Raw genomic sequence first — 25,690 nt, forward strand, 5'->3', positions numbered from 1 at the left:
TGTATTTCCATGTGTAGAATTATGGATAATTTTTCCCATTAAGAATTCCAGCCAAAAATATTGTTTTATTAAAGTGAATGAAATTACCTTCTGTTTAGTATAGTATAGTATAGTATAGTATAGTACTTTTGAAAGTAAATTACCTATAAAAACACAAGCTACTTTTATGGGATAACCATTTTATGGGTAAATCGTGCTAGAGTGAAAGATAAGGGTCAGCGTGCCAGAGGTGAACGGCAGGAGGAGTTCGGGGCAAATATTGCTTTGGTATGTGTGCGATATCCCATGTAAAATCAGATTTTAGAATTGGTGCCTTTGGCATTGAAATATTTTTGTCCATGGTTTTGACACTGTGTTAACCTAATGAGGCCTCCAATGAGTCTTTTGCTGTGAGAGAAAATTTAAAGCAATAGTGGAACAGCAAAACCAAGGGCTTTGAAGTATACTGATAAAAGGAGCGAAGTGATTTAGGCTAACCGTATCAGTGACATGACTTCCATCAATTTCATTGGCCCCTGATGTTCGTTTTAACCATATCCTTATTCATCCAGCTTTAACACAGGACTACTACTTAGGACTGAACAATCTTTTCCCGCACTAGTCGACAGGTTTCCCTTATCCCAGGCGGGGTGGAAGTTATTAGCCTAGTTTCCATGGGGTTTTTATTTACTGCGCGTATTGCCTTGTTAGCAGATAACACGTAATTAAGCTACGCGAAATGAGTAAATAACTCTTTACTAAAAAAAGCTTAAAAACGCAACTGATGTTAGTTAGCGTAGCTATTGCCCAGCGACAAATGTACACGATTTTTAGTTTTTTATAAATGTTAGTAACGACATGTTCATCAAAATGCATATTCAATGTTTTGTGCCAAATATGGTCTTATCTTATATTCTTCACAGAATCGTCCAGGAGCTCCTCTCAAAATTTGTGGGCAGAGTCTAGGCTATTACATCACCAAAAGACATAAAACCCCATTCAAGATTACCGCGGTATGGAGCCCGTCACACTGGAGATACAGCCAACTTCAGTACACACAGACCTTTCGACAGTTCGCGTGGAATTTGACACCGTTTACCCCAGGGAAATGAAAAAAACTAAATCCAAAATGACTTCATTGTCTTACAACATTAAGGTACGAGTATTATTATTATTATTATTAATATTATTATTATTATTATTATTATTATTATTGGAAACATTTATATATATTGAAGAGTTGTATACCGATACTTGCATCAGGACTAAAATGGGCTATTTTATCACGATAAGCCTCATCATTATGCTTTGATAAATTCCCCTGGCGTATAAACATGTTTAGTCTGTAAACCCGAGTAGTAAGGTAAAATTTGCCCAAAAAAGTAGCCTAGTTGTGTAGGCTAGTAGTGATTTTATAAATGTATTAATTAATTATTTTTTGTGAGCAAAGACAAATGTTATAATGTTTAATATGCCATATAATGCAAGAAGACATGTCTTTTTGATTTGTTTGATTTCACTTTTTTTGGAGATTTGTTTTGGTAGTCTTGTTGACAGTTACGTTATGAGGTCCTCCTTCCACACTTTGTCATTCAGCTGGTAATGAAGGACTACTGGTAGGCTATATTTTGGACAATTGGTACATAATTGGGGCGGAGTATAATGCGGTTGTGTAAATGTAGTAGCTATCGTCCCAGGCTACCAGATGTCAGCAGATAAAGTGGGATTCTGTCTGTTCATAGTTTTGCATTGATATTTGGACCAACTGCATCAACTTAAATGCTTAAAAGGTAGATTGAAAAAAAGTGGATGACATGAGCTTTGGCTGCATGGCTGATTGTTATTGTCTCCACGTGCATGACTGTGCTGGAAGCTATCTGAGGTGTGCGAACCTGCTTTTCACTTAGTGTTGTTTACCAGGTCCACATTCCTTATTAATTAATCCTGTGTTGCTTCATGATGTACGTGCATCACTTACACAGGAAGCAGTACTTACATTATGAGTACATACTGTACTCTTAAAGTAGAGAGAGCGAGAGAGAGAGAGTGTGTGTGTGTGTGTGTGTGTGTGTGTGTGCGCGTGCGTGTGTGTGTGTGTGTGTCAGGGGTGGAAAAAGTACACAGAAATTGTACTTTGGGTAGTGTGTAAAAATCTCACTCAGTTAAAGGTCAGAGTGCCTAGCTAAAAATAAACTCAAGTGAAAGTAAAAAAAAGTCTCTTCTTTTAAAGTATTGAAAAGTCTTTCTTGAAAAACATATTTATTCCTCGGGATATACAATGCTGAAATTAAGGGACAGAGGGCACTTTTTTTTCTTTTTTCTTTTTGCATTGAAATATGTTTTTACTATTTACCATTGTATAAAGCCAAATAATAAATATTAATTTGGACCGTACTTTGATTATGCTAAAATCCAACCCTTTGTTTTAGAGTGCACAAGTTCTGTTTCGCTGTTCAAGTTTACCAATAGCTTCCACATATAATAATTGTATTGATTCACAGTGTAGTGCTTTCAGTTTGTTCTAGTGCTGATAACCTTTTGTCAAACACGCTGATAACCAAACTGCCTTTTGACTTGACCTTAAACGACTGTTCTACTGCGCATTTCTGTGTATCAGTTCATGCCCTTTGGTGTTAACATGCAGCCATATTTGTTTGATTCATTACAACATCACAAAAATGTGTTTTTAGGCAAGATTGATTGATAAGTTTACCCCCCCCCCCACTAAATGTGTGTTATGAGCATTTACATGGAATAAAATATTACTATAGAAAATATATGAAAACGTGAAATATTAAATATTCATGTATTTTCTTTGACATTGACGTTGTCTAAATTTTTAAAACATTTTTTAATTTTGTCTAAAGCCCAGGTTTGCAAATATAGATCTATTAAATGTTAAAAAGATACTTGCTGACTTTTCGGCATCTATTTATACTGCATACTCACACATTCATGCCTTCTATGGCATATCATGACATTCTTATCATAAATTTATCTTCCTTTTTTTGTACAAAAATGCTCTAAACTTCAGAAAACTCATAAATTAAAGCTCAACAAAATATGTTTCTGAAAACATTTCAGGTGAGACATAAGCAACGCAGTTGCTGAATCTTGATCCATAGTTGATCTGCAAGTTTAATCTGAGTTCTGTGTGCCAGGCGAGCGGCACTGACATGCACTGGAAGCCTCCTTCCTGGAAGGAAATTAATGTTTCGTTTACATGATTCATATGACAGGTCGAGACCACTCTGAAATTTTGTTCCTACTTCAGAAAAAAATTCTATATATAGGAAAAACATTATGAATGAAACAAGTTGTACAAGTGATTTAAGAACAAATTTGTCCATATGAGTGGTTCATTTATGAAAATTTTTGTTTGGATTCATCATGGGACCGTTGCACTTCTGTGCTTAAAAGCCACTGAATCTAATACAAACCACCATGGACACTTGTGGTTGAATTAAGCATGTGTTGTTCTTTATGAAAAATATTATCTAATGACATATACGTGACATGGTATCAAAAAATAATGAAATGTTGCCTTGTCAATTCATAATGGCAACATAACATGGACGTGCTGCTCTGAAGCGCTAGACCTCAAATTACATTTTCAAATATTTCCATGGCAAAAATCCAAGAGGGTGAGCTGCGTGGCCACACTTTGTAATAAGTCGTTGTAAGACAAAACACATAGAGGCTATTTTACCAGTCAGATTTACTTGTCATGTTAGATGAGCAATGCTCATACTCATCAGTGTTTGAGAGTTCTGTGTGGGTGTGTCAGGCTACCTAGCTCAGAACTTACCTAAACATAGTCATGTTTTGTCCAGATTCACCTAAATCAGGAATTCAGACAGGAGGAATTCTGTATATGCACGTTTTCCCTATAAACCATATAAATAAAAATATTAATGTGTGGAACTTGTTTATAAATGAACGTGTATGAGCAGTCAGTGCATATGAGTAATTCCGAGCAATAGGCACGTGTGCGCTTCAGCCTGTTTGCTTTTGCTTGACTCTGTACATTCACACATGACTATTGCAGCAGTGTAGCCAGCAGTAGTCATATAGCTGGGCCTGCACAGAGCTAGGTGGAAATTCACAACTGGGTGTGGTAGTTCGGGCAAGATAAATAGGTGTGGATGGGATAATATTTAGGTGGCCCACCCATCCCAGCTACGCGGAATGACTGTTGTAGGCCATGAACCCGGCTGACTGAGGGGCTGCAAATGCTGCAATGAAACCATATCATGAGTTTCAGCCTCCTGCTGCTTGCAGCACACAGTTCTGAAGGGGATTTAAGAATTTATGCTACATAAAGAAATGCTAATGTGGCAGGGTTAGCTCAGCTAGTTCGCTAGTAAGCTATAACGCTAAAATGCAGTGAAAGCGAAGGCTCTTAGCAGGTTACCGCCACAATGCGACCTGATGACATTGCACTCAAATTCAAAAGAACGTCATTGCTCTTGGCTAGGGGCGATTTGGCCTTTAGCTGATTGGTAACGCGTTTGTCTAACAAATATTTGAACGAGTGAGACCCCAGGGTTCAAATCCCACCTTGTAACCTATGTAACCAAGTTTGTTTGCTGCTTGGTGCAGACAATGGATGACAGCACTGCACAGAAACCACACACAGTACAAATTTCAACTGAATATGTGGCTCACTCCTCTGCCCCACTCTTGCTGCAGGCTGGACCGATAAAGGTTAGGGTTGGTTATCTAGTCACCTGCAGCTGCAGGCCAACTTCTCTCTGCTTCCTCCCTCCACAGCCTACCATTGCTCTCAGTGACTGTGGGGTCATTTTTATGAGTGACTCTCATCTTTGCCAGGTGGCCATTTTTGTAGTCAAATTCAAGATGTGTTTGTTTTACTATTTAAGTTTGCCTGTCATACTTCATTAGCATTGCTATAATTGCACCAAGATTAGCATTTTGATTTGTTGTAAAACATGTTAAGCGGAATTAAATACTGATAACAATATCTCTTTTTCTGAAGAGGTTATGTGACCAAATCTATGAGTACAAATAGCACTGAAACACATTGTGATGATAGCTGGGATTATTTATATATTGGGCATCTTCTTCATCATCACCTATGGTTTTATATTCAGTTTCCATGAGACTGTATGTTATGGACTGATTAGACTGTATGAAAGCAAAGCGGGTGTGACAACGGTAACTGTGGGTCTGTCTTAACCATTTGGCAAATGCAATATCTCTCAATATCTGTGAATATGCGAATGTTGGTTTGTCACTGCTGCAATTCTAATAGTAATTTTATTTCTGCAAAGGAATGTTGTATGCACCTTCATGGAAAAAGGTGAAAGGATGCCACGATGGCATCTAAAATCAGTAGAACAGATTACAGATGTTGTGGGGATGCCGAACGAACTGGCTGTATTACAGCAAGCTTTGTGTTATGTAGAAAGTGCACAGGCATTGTCCACCTGGTGCTGCCTAGGGAATTGCACATGTAACGATCTCACAACATAAATAGAGGTTTAAGAAGTGTATCCACATTCTCCATTAAAACAAATATCAACGATGGTGCTGCAAGGCTGTAGGTCAGTGAGTCAGAGCTGTTGACATGAACAAACCGCGGACCACAATGTTTCCACACGCTCTGCCATTACTCACCTGACTGCGTTGCATAACGCCTGAAAACCATGTTCCACTATGGTGGATTGACTGTCATCAGTAATTCATTCGATTTCAGTTGCTTGTCAGCACATCCTTCCTCTAACATCCGGGATCCCTATTAATGAGTGATTAATGATATTGTTTGGGAATGGCTGGACAGCATGCTTCTCCCGTTGATAGGTTTGATGTTAGGGTTGTGTCAGATGGAATGGAAAGTGTTCCTGGGAATTAACTCTTTGGTTTTTCAGGTGGATGGGGCTCAGTGTGGATGAGAGAACACACAACTACAAATTATGAGGGAGACCATTTTGAAAACAAAAGCAGTACTGATAACATCTGTTGCAATCATCCACAAGCTGCCACAGGGTTGCCTAATTATATGTCCAAAGAAGGAAACCACACAAAATACCATTTTCAAGCATCAGAAATACCTGCTGTAAAGTCCAGCTATGCCAGCTTGACCATCTTAAAAATGGTCATGAAGCCGGTCAAGCTGGGTGTGAGCTCGTCAACCAGCGAGTGCTGGTAGCTTGTCTGAACTGGTTGACCAGCTACCAGTTATTTACAACCTAGCTTCAGCAGTTTTTTCAGCAGGGAGGGCCTGATATATTAAAACCTTTAGCACATGCAAAAAACTGTTTGGCACATGCAAAGCCCATAATTTAATAATAATAATTATGTTGCATCAATCATTGGTTGTGTTGTTAGTTTTGTGTATGTAAAAGGTCTTGGCAAATCAGGCCCAAATACTTTAAAATATCCATTGTGTACATGCGCATAGCTTCATAAAGCCTTGTGCAAAGATTTGATGATAAAATGTTGAGAAATTAGATGATTTAACATCCAGGTCATCAGATGAGTCTGGGAGGCAAAGCTTCAGGATTTGCTGAGAGAAAGGATGACTCCAGCCCTGCTAACACCAATGCACATCCCATCATTGACTTCTCAGGCCGGGAGCCTTGTTGAGTTATGGAGTGTCTTGAAAGATAGATTGCTGTTGTGAGTCTGTCAAAAAGTCCTGAGGGGGAGATTAAATAAGTCTTCAGACTTGAAACACAGACTCTCCTAAACTCTCAGTATGCCTTTTTGCCTTATGTCCAGACAGTATAATTTCACAGGTCAGATTCTTTAAAGCGATACTGAATTCTGTATTCTTTAAGATTATGAAATTTAATTGACAATGTGAAGGGATTTGCTAGTCTGTCATAGTAAATAAACAGGAATGTTGCTGGATCGTTTAGCACAAGATAGACAGGACTTGTACCAACAGTACCACGCACTTTATGTGCCTCCAAACCCCCTCTCAGAATCAGACAGAATCAGGCATTGCTGTGGGTAAACCACAGAAGAAGATATAGATATCTGTTTTCTCAGTAAATTTTGTCCAAATCTCAAAATTTGCATTGCTATGGTAGTACAGTACATGTATGCAGGCGTATAAGCCAAATCGTATTGCAGGCTGCTGGAAGCCTGTCCAAGAAAGGATTTTATCTGACTTGCTCTCCGGGCTGTAAGGAGAGTTATTCCAGAAACCGAGATGTCCAGTAAACAGCTCTCATAAAGCATTGTGAGAAACGACCTGGAAGGATTGCTCCTCATGCAGCCTACCCATACATTACCTGCCCTTTTCCTTTGTAGGAATAGCAAATATGCAAGAAGACACATGATGCCATTGGTCTTTAAAACCCTAGTGCCCATTGTTTGCAGTCTGTCTGTGTGTCTAGGCAATGTGCCAAATCCATGACTGAGGAAAGGGTTTAATTCTGTTCTTTTAGAATAAACCACCTGACTGATTTCCCCAGTACCGCACAGTAGGTACTTGGAGGTGCGTCAGCGATTGCCTAATATGGCGAGGCGTACAGTTTGTATTCAGGTTGTGCCAGAGTTGATAAATTTGCTCCAGTTTTTCTCAGAAGAATCTGAACAAGTTGTCCTGAATTATATGCTATTGTGCGATTTTTACCAATGCAATACTAAGGTGGTCTGTAACATTTTTTTGCAACACGACCGCTGCGGTAATGGGAACAAGGATGTACTGTCTTGCATACAATCCGACAGAAATGTGTGGCTGTCATCATCACGGCAGTTTGAATACATTTTGTGACATGGGTATCTGACGGCAGAGTCTCGTGAAGCATGCCTTCAGATTGTGGCAGTGTAATTGAACATGCCAGTAAAGCGGGAAGCCACATCACCATGTCAACGGCATGGCAATGAGCTACTGTTTCGCCATGATTGTCATTGTAATGGTGCCTCCTGTCCCGTTCTGCCAGTGTTAAAAAGCATGCATTTGTTGCATAAGGTAGACCGTGCCCTTAGATGCATGACTCAGCATTACAAGTATAAAGGTGGATCAAACTTGTTCACACACCTGTTAAAAAATCAAGAATATACAGTGCCCTCCATTATGTTTGGGACAAAGACTCATCATTTATTTGTTTGCCTCTGTACTCCACAATTTGAGATTTGTGATTTAAAAAAAATTGTATGTGGTAGTGCAGATTGTCAGATTTTAATAAAGGGCATTTTTATTCATTTTGGTTTCACCATATAGGAATTACAACAGTGTTTACATATAGTCCCTTCATTTCAGGGCACCATAATGTTTGGGCCTCATCAATGTTATGTAAATTAAAGTAGTCATGTTTAGTATTTTGTTACATCCCTTGCATGCCATGACTTCCTGATGTCTGTGACTTACCAACATCTTCAGAGTCTGGATATCTTATTTTAAGTTGTGTCCAATAAGCAATAAAACCTTCTGACCTTGTTTTCCATCCATTGAGAATTCCCGGCATAAAATAAAAATTCATGATATAAGTGTGATATTTATCTTTAAAGTCCAAATAGGTACAACAAATGTTGTAATGAGACTTAAATTAACTATTGTTTGCTTGAAAAGTGAATTTTTTTACAAATCTTGAAATTAGTAAAATTGTTTTACCTCATTAGCAATATCTTTTTCGAAAAAGTAGTAAATGAGATTTAAAGTCTAAAAATGACTAAAATACTTGTACGAGATCGGTTTTTGCAGTGAATGTACTTTGTTCTCTCTCCACCTCTTCTCCAGGTCTTTGTCTTCTGCCATGGCCTCCTGCAGCTGTCTCAGTTACTCTACAGCGCGTACTTCAAAAGCACCATCACCACCGTGGAGCGGCGCTTCGGCCTCAGCAGCTCCTCTTCCGGAATCATCTCCTCCCTGCACGAGGTAGACGAACCCTGAGCCCCGGCTGCCGTGAGGGGCACGCACTTTACCATCTGCTTCACGCGCCTCATGCTAAGGCACGTCGGCCCCAATGTAACCTCATTTCCTCCTCTCATCTCTGGAGGCAGGAGGCGAGTGGAGGAAAGGAGGATGCGTTTTTGTCGTTTTTGGGACGCACCCCGGGCGTCCGTGTCCAGTTCTGGAGGGCCGTTGGCCTTTGCCGCGGTTGAACGACGGCGACTCATTTGAATTTTCGATTGGTTGGAGGATCCACATGACTTGTTCTCAAGGCCAGATTTGATGCTGATAACCACAAAAATCCTACAGACACTGCAGCCCTCCAAGGCTAGAGTTTGACGCATTTGCACTGAGGCATTCATTTCGCCAGAAAATGTCTCCGTAAAGCACACAAACACGCAGGCACTTTGCTTGCATCTCAGGCACTCTTTTAAGTAGGAGAAATAAGGTAGTTATAAATATTATGCTTAATGTTATCTTGCCTCAGAATGTTAGGAAAGAGATCCCTCTGCAACAGGCATCCTTCTGACGATTGGTGTTACATTATCTGAAATGGCCATATCTTTCTTGCAAGGTGACGGTTACACCCCTCTTTCAGCTCACAGGACCACTGAATGTGAGCTTGGTTAGGTCTGTGCGGGACTCCAGCAACGTCCTCACAGTCTAACAGATTCTCCCTTTGCTTGCAGGTGGGGAACACTGTGCTGATTGTGTTTGTGAGCTACTTCGGGAGCCGGGTCCATCGGCCACGCATCATTGGGATTGGCGGTCTGCTCATGTCTATCAGTGCCATGATCCTCACCCTACCTCATTTCCTATCCAAGCCCTACGAATACTCCTCTGCATTAGCAGGTAAGAACAGGGGGAATTTATGGAGAATTTCGGTGTCAGTTGGTTAGAACTATGGTAACACACATCAGTTATACAGTGGCCTCAGAAAATATTCACACCCCTTCACTTTTTGCATGCTTTATTGTGTTGTAGATTTAATTTTAAATGGATAAAATTGCTATTTTTACCAATCAATCTACACCCATAATGACAAAGTAGAAACATGTTTTTTAGAAATTTATAAAAATTCAAAAACAGAAATCTCTCGTTTACATAAAGTATTCTGATCCTTTGCTACGGCACTCCGAATTGTGGTCAGGTGCATCCTGTTTGCTTTAATTATCCTTGAGATGTGTCTAGAACTTGATTGGAGTCCACCTGTGGGAAATTGATTGGACATAGTTTAGAAAGTCCCACAATTCTCACTGCATGTCAGGAAAAAAAGCCATGAAGCCCAAGGAACTCCTTCGCAATATAATTGTGGCAAGGCATAGATCAGGGCAAGGGTATATAACCATTTCTAAAGCTTTGAGTGTTCCCAGGAGCACAGTGGCCTCAATAATTGTAAAATGGAAGGACCAGTTTGGAACCACCAGGACTTTTCCTAGAGTAGGCCATCTGGCCAAACTGAGTAACTGGGCAGAAGGGCCTTGGTCAGGTAGGTGACCAACAACCCAACGGTTCACTCTTAACAGAGCTTCAGAAGTCCTCTGCAGAGATGGGAGAACCAGCTGGAAGGACGACTATCTCATCAGCACTCGATCAATCAGGCCTTTATGGTAGAGTGACTAGACGGAAGCCACTCTTGAGTAAAAGGCATATGACAGCCCAAACGGCATTTCACTCAGAGAGCTTGAGGAAAGACATTCTCTGGTCTGATGAGACAAAATTGAACTTAGCAACTCCAAGCACTATATCTGACAACCACCAGGTGCTGGCTAATGCCATCCCTATGGTGAAGCATGGTTGTAGCAACATGAGCTATAGGGGTGCTTCTCAGCAGAACGGATAGGGAGACTACAGCTAAATAGAGAGGTCCGTAGCTTTAGAGGATCTGTCAGGAAGAATGGGATAAAATTCCCAAAACCAGGTGTGTAAAGCTTGTAGAGACTTACTTAAGAAGACTTGAAGCTGTAATTGCTGCCAAAGGAGCTATTAAAAAATATTGAATTAAGGGTTTGAGTTTTTGATTTAATACATTTGCTAAAATTTCTAAAAACATGTTTTCACTTTGTCATTATGGGTTATTGAGTGTTGATTGATCGGCAAATTTCATCCATTTAAAATTAAATGTACAGCACAATAAAGTCTGCAAAAGGTGAAGGGGTCTGAATACTGCAAGAGCTGTGAGTGTATACTGTGTATTTCGACATACTGAATCCACAAAGAGCTACTACAAGGCCGGATGTAGAGGGGGTGCACTTTTCTGGTTTACAGATGCAGTAACTAAGTTGGAAAGTAAGGACATTTCTGGTTGGTAGGTTATATTCTGCTCTGTTCTTACACATTCCTTTACCAGCTAAAAACAGGGTTCTGAGCTGCAAATGCTATATGCGAGTGCCAGTGTGTGTGTATGTGGGGCAAAATCACCTGCGCTGGAGTCATTTCCAGCTTAGCATAATTCAGGATCCTAGTGTCATGCTGTTGTGCTGATGCATGCATTTTCAGTGCTTCGGAAAGCCAGCAGGTGCTTTGCAAACCCATACAAAATCCAGCCGGACAATCTCGGTGCGGCCGAGAAAAGCCAAGATTTGACTTGTCACTCAGACGGTTCATTTTCTTTGAGATTTATGTCTCATTTTTTTCCACCACTGAAAGCGGCTTTGCTGGAGTACCCTGCAAAGGTCACTAGGATGTTTGCAAGAATAAAATATTTTACTCTTCTTAGCCCACATCTTATCTTTTTAGCAAGCAGCCTCCAAAGCCTTTAATCCAGGGGTGTTAACTCCAGTCCTGGATGGCTGTAATGTCTGTAGGTATTTGTGGTTTCCTTTTCAAACAGCTCTGATTAATTGATTAAGACCTTGAGAAAAATGTGTGTTGGCCCAGCTAACACGAAACATCCTCACAATGTTGGTGCCATGTAATGACAATGTTATAAGATTACGTGTGTTAGTAAATCTAAGTTCTACCAGGAACCAGTAAGATGACCGTTGTCACAGGAAGAAGCAGATCCGATGTTCATCATTAGAAAACAGGAAAGTTTATTACATTCAGGAAAATGTTCCAAAGAGCAATGGTGTTTGGGATGTTTTAAATGAATACATTTGCATATATTCAAATATGTCTACAAATCCAAGTGTAACCTCTGATTGGTGGTAAGGAATTGCGCCTAACCTCGGATTGAGCCATTCAAATCCTTAATGGTTGTGAGGCCTTGCCCCGCTCCCCCCTGGAGTCCAGTGGAAAATCCCCAGAGGGGGAACCTTGAAACTGATAGCGGTCATTATCATATGTGAAGTGGTCCAATACACAAATTTGTCTGTCTCCCAACACGTGGCACCAAAATGTTAAAACATTCCATTAACATTGTGAGAACATTCTGTCTTAGCTGGGGACTCCAATCAACCTAATTTAATTAGTCACTGGCCCTCCGTGACTAGATTTGGACACCTGTATTTCAGGATTTCTAATGTGTGCGGTACTTAGCCATTCTCAGAGCATTTCTATAATTGCAACACAATGATTTTATGCTCTGTATCAGCATTGGGTATAAGGGAATAAGTGTCCACAGTTCTGAGACGCAAAATATAAACTGTGTTTGATCACGGCTCAAGCTAGGTTGGTAGCTGGTTGACCAATTGTTGACCAATTGCTCCCAGCTCAACATGGTTTTGGCTGGTTCAACAGTTCTGACCAGCTCCCAGCTTGACATGGTTTGACTAGCTCAAGCTATGTTTTGACGCAGCTGCTCAGACAAGTTACCCACGCTCAATTTTCTGGCTGGTCCAGCGGGCATAGCTGGATTTTACAGCAGGCTGCTTTTGTGCAACAGGTGTCCGGGACATGTGCATGGTGCAGAGGAACGCCACGGATCCTGAGACCTGTAGCCAGGGGGATTCCCAGCGCATCACGGAAACCAACAACCTGTGGCTGCTGATGGCCTTCGCTCAGCTGCTGTTCGGCGTGGGCTCAGTGCCTGTCCAACCCTTCGGCATCTCCTACGTGGATGATTTCGCCAGACCGGGGGACTCCCCCTTGTACATCGGTAATCCTCTCTTACCATTGCCTTGAATCGCAAAGGAGAAGTTCCAGAGACGGTGGATACCTTCATTAACATCTTGTTGCTTTGCAGCCATTCTTTTCGCGGTGTCTGTGTTCGGACCAGTCCTGGGGTTCCTGCTGGGCTCTTTCATGCTGAGGATTTTTGTGGACGTGGGCAGAATCCCAGGTACCGAACGTAGACTCTAAAAAGGAGTTATGGTGTAATAGCACCAGAGGTGGAAAATCCAGGTTGAGAAAGTAAAAGTCCTCCCCAGTATTTTGTTCTGGATTTGCTAATTAGCACAATTCTCTAGCCTGGAGGTAGAACTAAAGAGTGAAATCAACTGGCTTTATAGGTGGAAGTAACACATAACAGGACTTTTACTTTCTGACTCCTAGACTTTCCACCTCTGAATGTCTTGAATGAAATTCTGTGTCAGCATTCTCACATGGCTGCTGCATTGTATCAGTATGCCTTTTGCTGCATAGGGTGAAAGGACCTTCTTGTGAGGGACCTCTGACCTGCATCCCTGGGAGCGCTTTTTTATGTCCAACTTCTTCATCAACCCAATGGTTACATGTGATCTCTCTCCTCTCCAAGATGGCATGATGGAGTTGACCCCCGCTGACCCACGCTGGGTGGGGGCCTGGTGGATGGGCCTTTTGGTCACCTCTGGGTTTCTGGCTCTGACATCCATCCCGTACTTCTTCTTTCCTCGGGTCATGCGCACGGAGGAGAATGTAGGTGACATCATTCCACCTCTTCTTCCCAATCCTTTCAATCCATCATTCTGAACCTTCAGAACTTTGAGGGAACACACAGCCACACTCCTTAAAATTTCAGTTAAGCAAGCTGGTAATTCAGATAAGATAGTAGATTGAACAGATAATGCTATCTGTGATAAGTTCTTGTATTTGAGATGTGTGACTGGAGCAGTGCCAATTGGAGAGGCAGCTTAAAAGTAATAACTGCTGCTATCTTCTCCATTGGTGTCAGTATGTAATAACAACATATTTGCAGAAGGATCAGCATGGTGTTGGACACATTGATAGGCCTGTTCCAGATGGCTGAGTAGGAAATGAAGCCAGTGAAAGGAGAACATTAACCTTCAATCTTCAATGACTGCTGGCGTCCGGTTTCAAATGTATCATATTCAATGAACCAGTGAGAATAGGCATAACTCTTTCCCCCAGCTTGTGTCAGACAAATGCATTTCAACTCTCCAGAAAGATTTTGGATAAAATCAAATGACAGACAAGCCTCAGATTAAGCCTCTCTGCAGGCTTAATTATAATAATATGATTAAATATAATAATTAAATAATAATATGTTTGAATAGCAAAAAAAAAAAATGCTTTCTTTGTCATTGAAATTTTCCAAAGTAATGTCTATAACTTGTGCACATAGACTGCAGTGCTTCAGCCACATGTTTTATATTACAGGCCACTGGAACTGAAGTTGAGTTTTTGGACAGAAATCCAAAGACTGCTGAGATCTCCTTTTCGGATATCAAGAGTAAGTTTTCCACTGCCTCTGCCCCATCCTTGGTTAGTAAAATAATCAATTGCTGGCAAGCAGTGTGGTAATCATTTGTACACCGTTTATATTTCTCCTTGATAGAATGGCATTTCATTATTATTATGTATAATATATTATTTTTCTGTTTTTTCAGTCACTTTTTTTTCCAGCAAATTATTATTCAGATATATTTATTTTCTGAGGCGTCACGGATGGTGCAGTGTGTAGCACAGCAAGGAGGTCCTGGGTTCGAATCCCTGTAGGCCGGGGCCTCTCTGTGCGGAGTTTGCATGTTCTCCCCGTGTCTGCGTGGGTTTCCTCCGGGTACTCCGGTTTCCTCCCACAGTCCAAAGACATGCACGTTAGGCTGATTGGAGAGTCTAAATTGCCCATAGGTATGAGTGTGTGAGTGAATGGTGTGTGTGCCCTGAGATAGACTGGCGACCTGTCCAGGGTGTATTCCTGCCTTTCGCCCAATGTATGCTGGGATAGGCTCCAGCCCCCCAGCGACCCTGATCAGGATAAGTGGGTTCAGATAATGGATGGATTTATTTTCTGGAGATTTGAATTCCATTCATTAAAAATGTGCATATTATACCTACTGTCACATAAAGCGACTTATTTGCACCAAATCACTGTTTAGATACTTAACACACGTCACATTGGAGCTTCCATGAATGCATATGTAATGTGTGTATCTGTGTTCCTTTGGTTCTGATCCGGTTCAGAGTTCCCCCGGCTCTTTGTGAGGCTCCTCTTCAGTCCACTCTTCCTGTTGCTGGTTCTGACCCAGTGCTGTTTCTCCTCTGTGATTGCGGCCCTGGCCACTTTCCTGCCCAAGTTTCTGGAGCGACAGTACAGCACTTCACCTGCTTATGGCAACCTGCTGATTGGTGAGGGGGTTGGGGGGGAGGGGGATGTGATGGAGGGAGGGGAGGAAGGCAGATAGGGCTTCTTACTGGAGAGACTGAACACCCCTTATCAATGTAGGCTTTTGAGCGCCCATTATCGATGTGCGCTTTTGAATGCCCATTATTGATGTGCGCTTTTGAACACCCATTATCGTTGTGCACTTTTGAACACCCATTATCAATGTGGGCTTTTGAACGCTCATTATCAATGTGGGCTTTTGCACACCCATTATCAATATGGACTTTTGTGCTTATTTTCCAGTAGGGTACATCCTCTCAAACAGGCTTTTCAGCTTATATATAAGACATACAGTTATATGGACGGCATCCCTAAACGCATGTGGGGTTCAGAACTCCAGATACACTTGGAAGCTTTACTTGTCTATCAGCGGTACGTATTTCCTGACTGAAAAGGCATTGCCTCCTGTCCCATGCAGCTACGATGAACCTGCCAATGGTTGCTGTGGGGATGCTGATCGGTGGGGTGATCATGAAACGCGTGGGCCTGTCCCTGAAGGCCATCCCCAGGTTTTCTGTGGCCGTGCTCCTCATCTCTGTCCTGCTGTGCGTCCCACTCTTCTTCATGGGCTGCCCCACGCAGCAGGTCCACGGGGTCAACACAGGCTACAGACACCAGGAGGACCACAGGTCAGCCAGCTCTAGCTGCTCATGTACTGTATGCATAGAGGAGATGCACCTCTGAGAGACCTCTGCTTTAGCATGATGGGATTTGCTTATGCCTGTTTTTCAGTGATGACCCCCCAGAATCAGAATGGGTAAGGGGAATTGTGTGACTGTGTAGATTTAGAGAATGGGTTGGTGGCCAAATGCAGTGACTCCGTTTTTGTGGGAATTTGACCAGGATACTGTGGTTAACATCCGTACTTGCTTGTACCTGTTAGGATGGTCAAAAGTGTTTCAGTCAAGAGTTATAATGTTAATATTGATATTGATATACTAGAAACAGTAAAAACTGCTATAAAATAATAATTGATAAACACATGTAGGCTATACATTATTGTTTGCATGACTGATAGCATCAAACTTCCATTATGGTTTGGCAAGCAAAATAACCTATGACCAATAAAAATAAAATAGTCAGCAACTTTCCCTTAATTAGCCTCATTAATGAGAGTGAAAGAATACACCTGCCTTCTTAATTCCTTCATTTATATACAGCAGTGATCTCCAACCCTGGTCCTGGAGAGCTACTGGGTCTGCTGGTTTTTGTTTTCACCTTAAAATCAGCACCCTGTTGAGACCCAGGTAACCAGGTGAGATGAGTTAACTGTGTAATCAACTGCTCTGCCTGATTAATTAAGTGCGGAGTAACAACAAAAACCAGCAGACCCAGTAGCTCTCCAGGACCAGGGTTGGAGACCACTGCTGTATATAAATGAAGGAATTAAGAAGGCAGGTGTATTCTTTCACACTCATTAATGAGGCTAATTAAGGGAAAGTTGTTAGAGACCACTGATATACAGTATGTGATGATAGTGTATGTCCATACACTGCTGCATATTGCTGCTATGTATAAACTAACATTATTCCTGAGGGTCAACTGAGGAAACAATTAGATAAAGGGATTATGACACTGTGTTGTCTAAAGCCAGAATACTGCTGTTAGACAAGGCAAACAAAGGAAATCCATGGTGTTTTCATTGGATGGGGAAATATCAGTGATTCTAAGAAACATTGATATTATGTATATTATGCAAACGATTAAATGCCAATTGTTTTCTGGTCCAGAGCATAAAATCATAAATTGAGACGCAGCAGCAGTAGATTAGTAATGCATTGAAACCATGTTTTTATTTTGGCCCAAAAATGAATACAGAAACCCTGATAAAGCATGCTTTTCAGCGTCAAGTCTGCGGCATCTTACTGTGCACTGTGTTATCAGTAACCTCACACTGTGAAAATGCTCTTCTGCTAGTGTGACTCCTTATCAGTCTTTTTCAATCCAGTGTGAAATTATGCTGATAGTAGGGTTTTGTGTTTAGCCTCCTTGAAGGATGCTGGCCAGTGTTTTTAAACATTGCAGTCTATCTTTTTCCTTTCTGAAGTATTTGACAGAAAATAATTATTCTGTTTCAAGTTCACACCCTTTAAAATCAATATTATAATGCACTTTGTGCGCGGTGATGAAAAATTGGAAAAACAACAAAATAAACTGAACCAAAGAGCCTAATTTAAATAGCAGACAGAAAAGTGCTTATGCGTGGGAGAGTGAGAAAACTGCCATTGTTGCAGTTTTACAAGTACACAAATGTAATGCAGCAGAGTTAATGTGTGGTGCCTGTACATAAAATTGCCGGAAATCCAAATCTATTACTATTTTTATAGATCTTTTAGATATATACGTATACACCAGACATGTATCTTAACAATGTAGGTGGTAGATTGGGTGACACAGGATTGTGCTTTGCCCTAGCAAGATCCTGTGCGTCAGAATTTTGATTTACGAGGATGGATTCATGATATGGGTTCATCTTCTTTTAATCAGAGCATTCAGCATAAGAATGCAAAACCTTCAAAGAAAAGATAGAATATTTTGTCTAATGTGCGTCTGAGGCTGAATTGTGCATCAGAGACGTCCCTGGTCTGACATTTCTCATATTTGGGACGGTGTGATTACGCTCCCACTGGTGCAGTCTCAGAACAGACTGCAGCACTTCCCACAGTAAAACTGTCACCCCCGGAGCCACAATAAACTCTGCGTATTACACCAAAGCCTGGACTTGTAAGTGGCCATTTATAGTTAAAGACAAAGGTTTGTCAGTTGGCAGCACTAATACTGCACAGTGTAATTCTCATGGTAAATATAAAAGAATGACCTGGTCTGCACAAACAACACATCTCCAAGAATAGACAACAATAAATACAATTTCACACTTGAATTGATTTGAAACCACTCAGCACTGTAAAAAGTGTTATAGAAATAGAATTAAATTACTTTGGGCTTTAAACCAATGTTTCTAAAATACAAAAAGAAATGCATGTGTTGATTCTATAAAAATTGTGGATTATTTTGGAATGCAATTGGTGGGAAAATAACTTGCTGCTTTGCATTGTTTTAAAGAGAATTACTGGATATGCTCAGGAAGTGTAATAGTGAGTCTGGTTGTGTATCTTGCAGGCCCAGTGCTGTGTGTAACCTCAACTGCTCATGCCTCAAGCATGCCTTCAACCCAGTGTGTGGCTCAGATGGCATAGAGTACATCTCACCCTGCGATGCCGGCTGCACCAACTTCTCCATCAACCCTCTGAATCCTCACAGGGTCCAGGTGAGTGTCCCATCTCCGCCATTTTGAAAGTGCTGAGAAAATGCTACATTGGAGAAGACAGACAGTTTTCCAGATGGTTCTCTTGTCCTTTGTTTCCTTGAGTTTTAATGAAGCTCATCTTTTTTGCTGGAATCTAAAGCCGCGCGGCGAGGGCAAAAGGGGCACCTACGGGAGTTACTCAGTCGAGGTTCAATTTCCTGTTTCGATCGATCAACAATTAGCCAAAACATCAAGCGAAAGTATTTTAAGCAGGGAAAACTGCTTAAAAGTGCTTAACAGTCTGTGTGCCAGGCCACTGCCAAGAATGTATTTTCTATTACGATGTAAAATATGAAGTGGCCTTTAAAATGTACCATAAGATGGACCAGTAAGATAGACAAACAACTATTTCTGCTGGGATTAAATGTGTAATAAGTGGGTAATAGCATGAATGCGAGAGCTGCGTTATCATTGGTTGTCTAAGTCGGTCCGTCCTATTCGCAGGCCTATAGCGGCTGCAGCTGCATTCGTGATGGCGACGGTGCAGGAAGTGCGCAGCCGGGCTCCTGCTCCAACAGCTGTCCCCACTTCCTCCTGCCTGTCATGGTCTTCATCGCCCTGGCTGCGTTCGTCGCCAGCTTGTCCCACAATCCCATCTACATGATGGTGCTCAGGTAAAGCCTACACTTCACCTGACCGCTCCCCTTCAAAGTATCCTCATAAAATGCAGAAATTTGGTATCTGTTTTTGTGGAACAGCTCACTTTATTAGGTATTTATTAGACTTATTATGTTTTCTGCTGCTGTAGCCTAACCACTTAGAGGTTTGACGTGTTGTGTGTTCAGAGATGCTCTTCTGCCTGTCACTGTTGTAATGTGTGGTTATTTGTGTTACTGTCACCTTCCTGTCAGCTTTGACTAGTCTGGCCCTTCTCCTCTGGCGTCTTTAACAAGGCATGTCTGCCCACAGAACTGCTGCTCACTGGATGTTTTTTGTTTTTTTGCACTATTCTCTGCACACTCTAGAGACTGTTGTGTGTGAAAATCCCAGGAGATCAGCAGTTTCTAAGATACTCAAACCATCAGATCTCCGTATCGGTATCTGCATGATTTTATGCATTGTACTTCTGCCACATGATTAGCTGATTAAATAATCGCATTAATAAGTAGGTGTTCCTAATAAAGTGCTCATTGAGTGTATATGATAACCTGGTTATTCTTCTTTTCCTGTAGGACTGTTCCTCAAGAAGAGAAGTCTTTTGCTATTGGAGTTCAATTCATGCTCATGAGAGTACTCGGTAAGTGTTATTTCACTGAGGACGGACTTTATTCAATGGTGGATTAAGCACAACAGTGGAAAAGCATTGACTAATTTTTTCATTGACTGTTATTTTCTCTCAGAGGGAATACTTAAAACAATGATTGAAATTGAAACAATATGGCTTGCTGTTGATTAAATGTTTTGCTTGCCTTGATGCTTGAGGTACTGACTGGCATTGACTTTACAAAGTCTTCTTTCAGTACATGCAAAAAATAATTATAATCTTGACAACATCTTGCACAAAGATGGTACTTTTGAGGGTCAAAGATGGTAAAGATGGTAAAAATAGGTTGTACCACTATCGGTTAATTGGAGTCAAAGCATAGTACCAGCTGCTAAACTATAAACATTAACTCAGGCATTTGCAACAGTATAGAAATGCCCTCTTTTGGAATTTACCTCTATGTGTAATCCAGTGCTATAGCGCCCCCCAGCGACAATCAGCTTAATTTACCCAAACTAGAAAATAGCAATGAACCTGGTCTCCATTTAATTATAGAATTTTGCCTTATAACATATTGACAAAGAAAAGCATCACAATGGATACTGGTAAACTCTGCTTTGTGTTACTAATGGATGACCTTTCTCCTTTCCAAGCTTGGCTACCTGCTCCTGCCATATTTGGAATGGTCATCGATTCCTCCTGCGTTATGTGGAAGAGCACCTGTGGGAAAAAGGGTTCCTGTGGTTACTATGACAATGACCTCCTTAGAAACAGGTAAGAGGACAACTGCTTGTGACCCGAGGTTTTCCTCTTGGAGGAAGCCATTTGGGCAGGAGACCAAGGTTGCCTTCACCGTTAAAAAAACGAATAGGCCAGTAGCCTACCCCGGCAAACTTACTTACCCTCCTATCCTCTGCCAGGTACCTGGGCCTCCAGATGGGTTACAAAGCCACAGGGATCTTCTTCCTGGCCATGGTGGGCTGGAAGGCACAGCGAATGAGGGAGTACAATCTGGGGAATAAGCTGGAGGAGTCTCTGTGAGATGCTCGCCATGCTGTGGGGAAAGGACTGGCCTGCCTGATTCCCTGTGTCCTCCCGGTTTGTTGAGGCAATGATGTGCTCTGGATCCAGCCTCACTCTAAGGGAGAAATGAGAGGGTTGTGTCAGTAAACAGCACCTTCCTGTGAAGCTGGGAGCGACTTGTAATGCAGGACCCTACCTCACGCACTGCTGCGTATGGAATGTTCTGCTTGTAAGTTGGTCACCTTGTCAGACCTTGTTATAATTTTTGGTATGTCTCCTTTTATTATAGCCAGTAACTTTCACTACAAACTTTTTATTGCACAGATAATTTTACTGCTCTGTTGACCCTCAAAAGTAAAGACAAAATAATCTGTTTCATGCAACGTGTCAACCTTCTGTGAAGTAAGACCCTGCATTGACCAAAATAAAGGGAACATACAAATGTTCAGTGGTCCAAAAGGGGTCTCATGTATTAAACAGACCTGAGTACATAATTGTTTGGGATTCAAATACTTTTCTGTGCTCTATTGATCTTGACTAGTGCAATTGAGCCAACCAAGATGACCAGAAGGCAGGTTTGCACTTTTTAAGAGTATTTCATAGGTTCTAATACACCAGACAAGATCATTAGCACAGAAAATGATTTGATACTGTATTTTACCCTGAGCTGGTTTTAAATCACAGCTGATGGAAATGGAAATGGGTAGTTTTACTGTTATAGAGTAATATACGCTCAGTGAGCACTTTATTATGTATTTATTAGACTCGATTTTTAGACTTCTGCTGCTATAGCATATCCACTTAGAGGTTTGACACATTGTGTGTTCAGAGATGCTCTTCTGCATAACACTTTTGTAATGTGTGGGTTATCTGCATTACGGTCACCTTCCTGTCAGCTTTGACCAGTCTGGCCATTCTCCTCTGACCTCTCTCATTAACAAGGCATTTTGCCTGCAGAACGGCTGCTCACTGGATGTTTTTCGTTATTTGCATTTTCTGAAAACTAGAGATTGTTGTTTCTGAAATATTCAAACCACCCTGTCTGGCACCAACAATCATTCCACGGTCAAAGTCACTAAGATCACATTTCTTCTCCATTCTCAGTTGATAAAAAATAACAGCTGAACCTCTTGACCATGTCTGCATGCTTGTATGCATTTAGTTGCTGCCTCATGATTGACTGATTAAATATTATCATTAAAAGCTGTTGTACATGACTACCTAATAAAGTGACTGAATGTATAAAGATAAAAGGTAAAGGGCAAAGATGCTAAAGATTATCTTACAAGCAAATTTGTTGTTTTATGGGCAAATTTCTGTTGACTACCCTAAGGATACATTCAATTTAAACATATAACTAAGCAACTTTAGAGAAGTTGTACTTCTTTTTAGATTATATATTGTCTATCTCTTGTTAATGTAGTGACATATGCCTGATAATGGCAGTGATTAGTCAAACATGTATATGTCTCACATACTAGGTCACTCATGTCTGGTCACTGGTGAGGTGCATTGTACTGTATCTTATGCCGCCTAACCCTCATGCAATGGCACCTGTTGTTATTGTTAGTTTGGGCTGAAAGCTACCTTACTTTTATTCCAGGGGGTTTGAGTTGATTTTTCATAGAAAGTTTCCTGTTCAAAACCATCCAAAATGTGCATAAAGCCATTTTTTTGGCTGAAGCCAAACCAAAGCCTAACTGTACAATTACCATTTGACCAATGCATAATGGAAGTAAAATGACTTTACTTTTTTTTTATTAACCCCAGTAAAAATGTTTTACTGATATATCATGCATGCACAAGTTAACCATCTTAAGCTGATTTATAAATATTTACAGTGTTTCTTTAAAAAAATATAAATTCTACAGTATGTAAGTAATATAAAGCCAGTAAGACAAAGACCCAAAGTGGAATTAATTTCCAATCAAAGCAGCTTTTTTGGAACAATCTTGCATAGTTGCATGAAAATAGTTCTATTCATGTATTCCCAACATTTAAAACAAAGATGTGTTACAATAATACTTCACTTTCAGGATGGATTTAGTGGTGCAACTCTTTGTTATTGTGAAGTAAAATTGGGGGACCTTTAACTAAAAGGATTCATTATGGTATGATTAATATTGATATCCGATTACAGGACCCACTGCCATTAAAGGATCAATAACGGTTTCGTATGAGGTCAATGCTTTCAACGTTTGTCTAGAACCAATTGCCAACTTTATATTAAACTATTAAATTTAGTATTTTATATTTTTGACTGTCAAACTCAATATGATTAAACCAAAGCTACATGCCATTTATTTTATATCAAAATGTTCATTTTGTATACCCTTTCTACCAGTCAATTATGTAATGGTTTTATTCGCAATTACTTGTTTCCTGTTAATTCAATTTTATCATAAAAAGATGCTGCAATTTGTTGTGATGTCAGAAAGTGGTTCTGTGTGTAATGTATGTGAGATTTTGTACATATTAAACATATATTTATAAATATCCATATGCCTTGATGATTTCACATAAAAAAGAAAAACTAAATGTGATGGAAAAATATACTTATGCAGAAAATAGTTTTACATTTTTTCTCTTTTGAACATAGAATTATTGTCACGTTAATGAACACATTAGGTCCTCCCATTGAAATATCTCCCACCAGCTCAACTCAACACGTAAATGCATTAAAAAAAAGAAAAAAAATCTAATTTCCAAACTTGTTATTTTATACTGCAATCATGCAACTGATCAGATTCAAAATCAACTTATTTAGTTTGACTGCTCAGAAAATAGATTACACTTGGGTCAATTTAGGTTATTCATTTCAAATGGGTCTATAGGCTAGACTTATTAAGTCATTTTCAGGTTTTTATTTAATATTTTTCTGAATACATTTAAATACTTTATTTTATTTTGATTTTATTGAGTTACTTACACAGATGTACAAAAAACTGAGCATAATTTCTTCACATTAAATTCTTGATACATGATTTGCGTTAATGAGTCAGTACACATGTTTTGGCTTAATATGCATGCATTAAATTATCACTGATTTAATAAAAGGAATTGCTATTGCCTTTTGTTTAAAAAAAGTTTAAAGAAAAATGCATAAAGTATCACAATAGAATGTAGAAAACACTTAACGAAAACAATTAGAAATTGTGAATTACTTCCATGCAAAAGATTGGAGTAAAGGGAGATATTTTCCTACGCTGCTTCAGTACCTCCTGTCCAACATGACGTCATGTGCGAGAAAGAGACAGACAAACGGAGAGGAGAGGCCGCGCAGGCGCACATGCAACTGAAACTGACAGGCAAGACGGTGCATCGTTCCCGTCGCTTAGCGGGTTCAAGCGTAGCTTTACACAGCGAGCATCCACAGCAAGAGTACCTGAACCGGGGGGACGCAGATTAATTATCCGCTACAGTAAAAAATAAATAAATAAAAAACGAAAAACAACCCAAACATGTCTGTGGGTGGCGACTTTGGGAACCCTCTAAGAAAATTCAAACTCGTCTTTCTAGGGGAGCAAAGCGGTGAGTCTAACGTTAAATTCATTAAGCTAATTTTCATTTGCGAGGACATGAACCAGCATACACCTGCTGGAATTAATGAAATGGATAATCGGTCTGGTTGTGCAGAAACAAATGCTAGATTGTTGTTTTCTGGGAAACTAGTTTTTATTTGAAGCTATTTATGTACTGCTGTTGTACGCAAGTTTAATTTTAGTTTGTTTCATAATGTTATTTGGCTGGCCCTAAAGCAAAACGGACAGAGACTGACAGTAAAAAATGGCAAGTTTAATACCGCCTAATGCGATAAATGGTGGCTAAATCACTTTTTGGTTCAAGGGAAATAATGCTTTTGTTGAGAATTCAGCGACAGTATGATACATTAGTTGCATTATAAATGTTGTGCTATATTTTGCACAACATTTACGTCCTGACTTACATTCATTTTCGTTTTTACAAAATGACGTTATAATGTCCTAAATATTTAGCTACCATCAAGCAACTTCATTTTTATAATATAAGCAGGTAATGTCAAGCGATCTTATTCCAAACGAGAGCTGTAGCTACTTGCTTCGGAACAGAAAAATAAATAAATAATTTCCTGTGTGTTGAGACACACCCAGGTTGCTACTGTCGGTAGAATAACTTGTTTAGCTGCAGTCTTCGTTGATTTTGTTTCTCTCGCGAAACGATTACAGTTGAATATTTTATGCTTCTATACCTCCAACAATTAAAAACAAACAAGACAGAAAAGTACCTTTTGAAGAACATCAAGAAATTAATGTCTGTTAATATTTTCAACTCGGTGATGCTGTGGCTCTACAGTATGTAGCAGTCCCTTGGCATTCTGTCCATACCGAAAACTGACACGGCTCGCAACCTTATTTTTCATACAAATCAGATGGGCAGCAAGAGAATATGTCAGTATCTTTCTTATATGCAAGCTCAGATTGAGAGTGCTGGAAACAATGAATGTTGATGTGGTAAAATGGCACTGCGCATCCCCGGAGTATCTAATCACTGACTTATTTTGTCATCCCTTCTCTAAACATATTAGAGACATTGAGGAGGAGGAAATGTCTCATCATTGCCATGACAGCCGGGCACATCACGGTGTCTGCTGGGAGCGGTACAACTGCAGAGGATATATATTGTCAGATAAATCAACTAAGCAATTTAGTCCCATAATCCTCTACGATAGTCCGTTGACACATATGAAATCTCTATTGGCGATTAATTCCATGCCTTTTATTGCCTGCCTATTTGTACACGGACTGTCAGTGTCTACAGCAAGTATACTGTATAACATGTTTGTATTAT

At 40.3% G+C, this 25,690-nt stretch overlaps 2 protein-coding genes and 1 long non-coding RNA gene across 4 annotated transcripts in view; 2 read left to right on the forward strand and 1 right to left on the reverse strand.

The window, feature by feature from the left end:
• Positions 1–1,005: 1,005 nt before the first annotated feature.
• slco2a1 (solute carrier organic anion transporter family, member 2A1) lies at positions 1,006–23,361 on the forward strand. The gene is made up of 14 exons (XM_061237921.1): positions 1,006–1,135; positions 8,693–8,830; positions 9,535–9,697; positions 12,672–12,884; positions 12,972–13,067; positions 13,482–13,621; positions 14,324–14,396; positions 15,128–15,292; positions 15,748–15,958; positions 18,450–18,597; positions 19,081–19,250; positions 19,809–19,873; positions 20,494–20,614; positions 20,761–23,361. Exons 1-14 carry the CDS (start codon positions 1,088–1,090, stop codon positions 20,879–20,881), a joined length of 1,872 nt encoding a protein of 623 aa, XP_061093905.1. The 5' UTR covers positions 1,006–1,087; the 3' UTR covers positions 20,882–23,361.
• LOC133126095 (uncharacterized) lies at positions 19,879–25,297 on the reverse strand. The gene is made up of 3 exons (XR_009708496.1): positions 25,128–25,297; positions 20,743–20,978; positions 19,879–20,560 (listed from the first exon to the last, which is right to left on the reverse strand). It is a non-coding gene; the product is annotated as an uncharacterized LOC133126095 (long non-coding RNA).
• The window catches only part of rab6ba (RAB6B, member RAS oncogene family a), an 86,301-nt gene continuing 84,782 nt past the window's right edge, over positions 24,172–25,690 (forward strand). For both annotated transcript variants that reach the window (XM_061237922.1, XM_061237924.1), the window contains exon 1: positions 24,172–24,394. In XM_061237922.1, the coding sequence (XP_061093906.1) occupies positions 24,325–24,394 (70 nt within the window). In that variant the 5' untranslated portion in view covers positions 24,172–24,324. The remainder of the gene's footprint in view (positions 24,395–25,690) is intronic.

Source organism: Conger conger, chromosome 4, assembly GCF_963514075.1.
Source record: "Conger conger chromosome 4, fConCon1.1, whole genome shotgun sequence".
In the NCBI taxonomy this organism is placed as follows: domain Eukaryota; kingdom Metazoa; phylum Chordata; class Actinopteri; order Anguilliformes; family Congridae; genus Conger; species Conger conger.

Excerpts from the sequence above, each read along its gene's own strand:
- slco2a1 (XM_061237921.1), top strand. The coding sequence starts at position 1,088 with ATGAAAAAAACTAAATCCAAAATGACTTCATTGTCTTACAACATTAAG. Across the intron at positions 1,136-8,692 it reads CATTGTCTTACAACATTAAG|GTCTTTGTCTTCTGCCATGG; the intron begins GTACGAGTATTA and ends CCTCTTCTCCAG. Across the intron at positions 19,251-19,808 it reads ATCTACATGATGGTGCTCAG|GACTGTTCCTCAAGAAGAGA; the intron begins GTAAAGCCTACA and ends CTTTTCCTGTAG.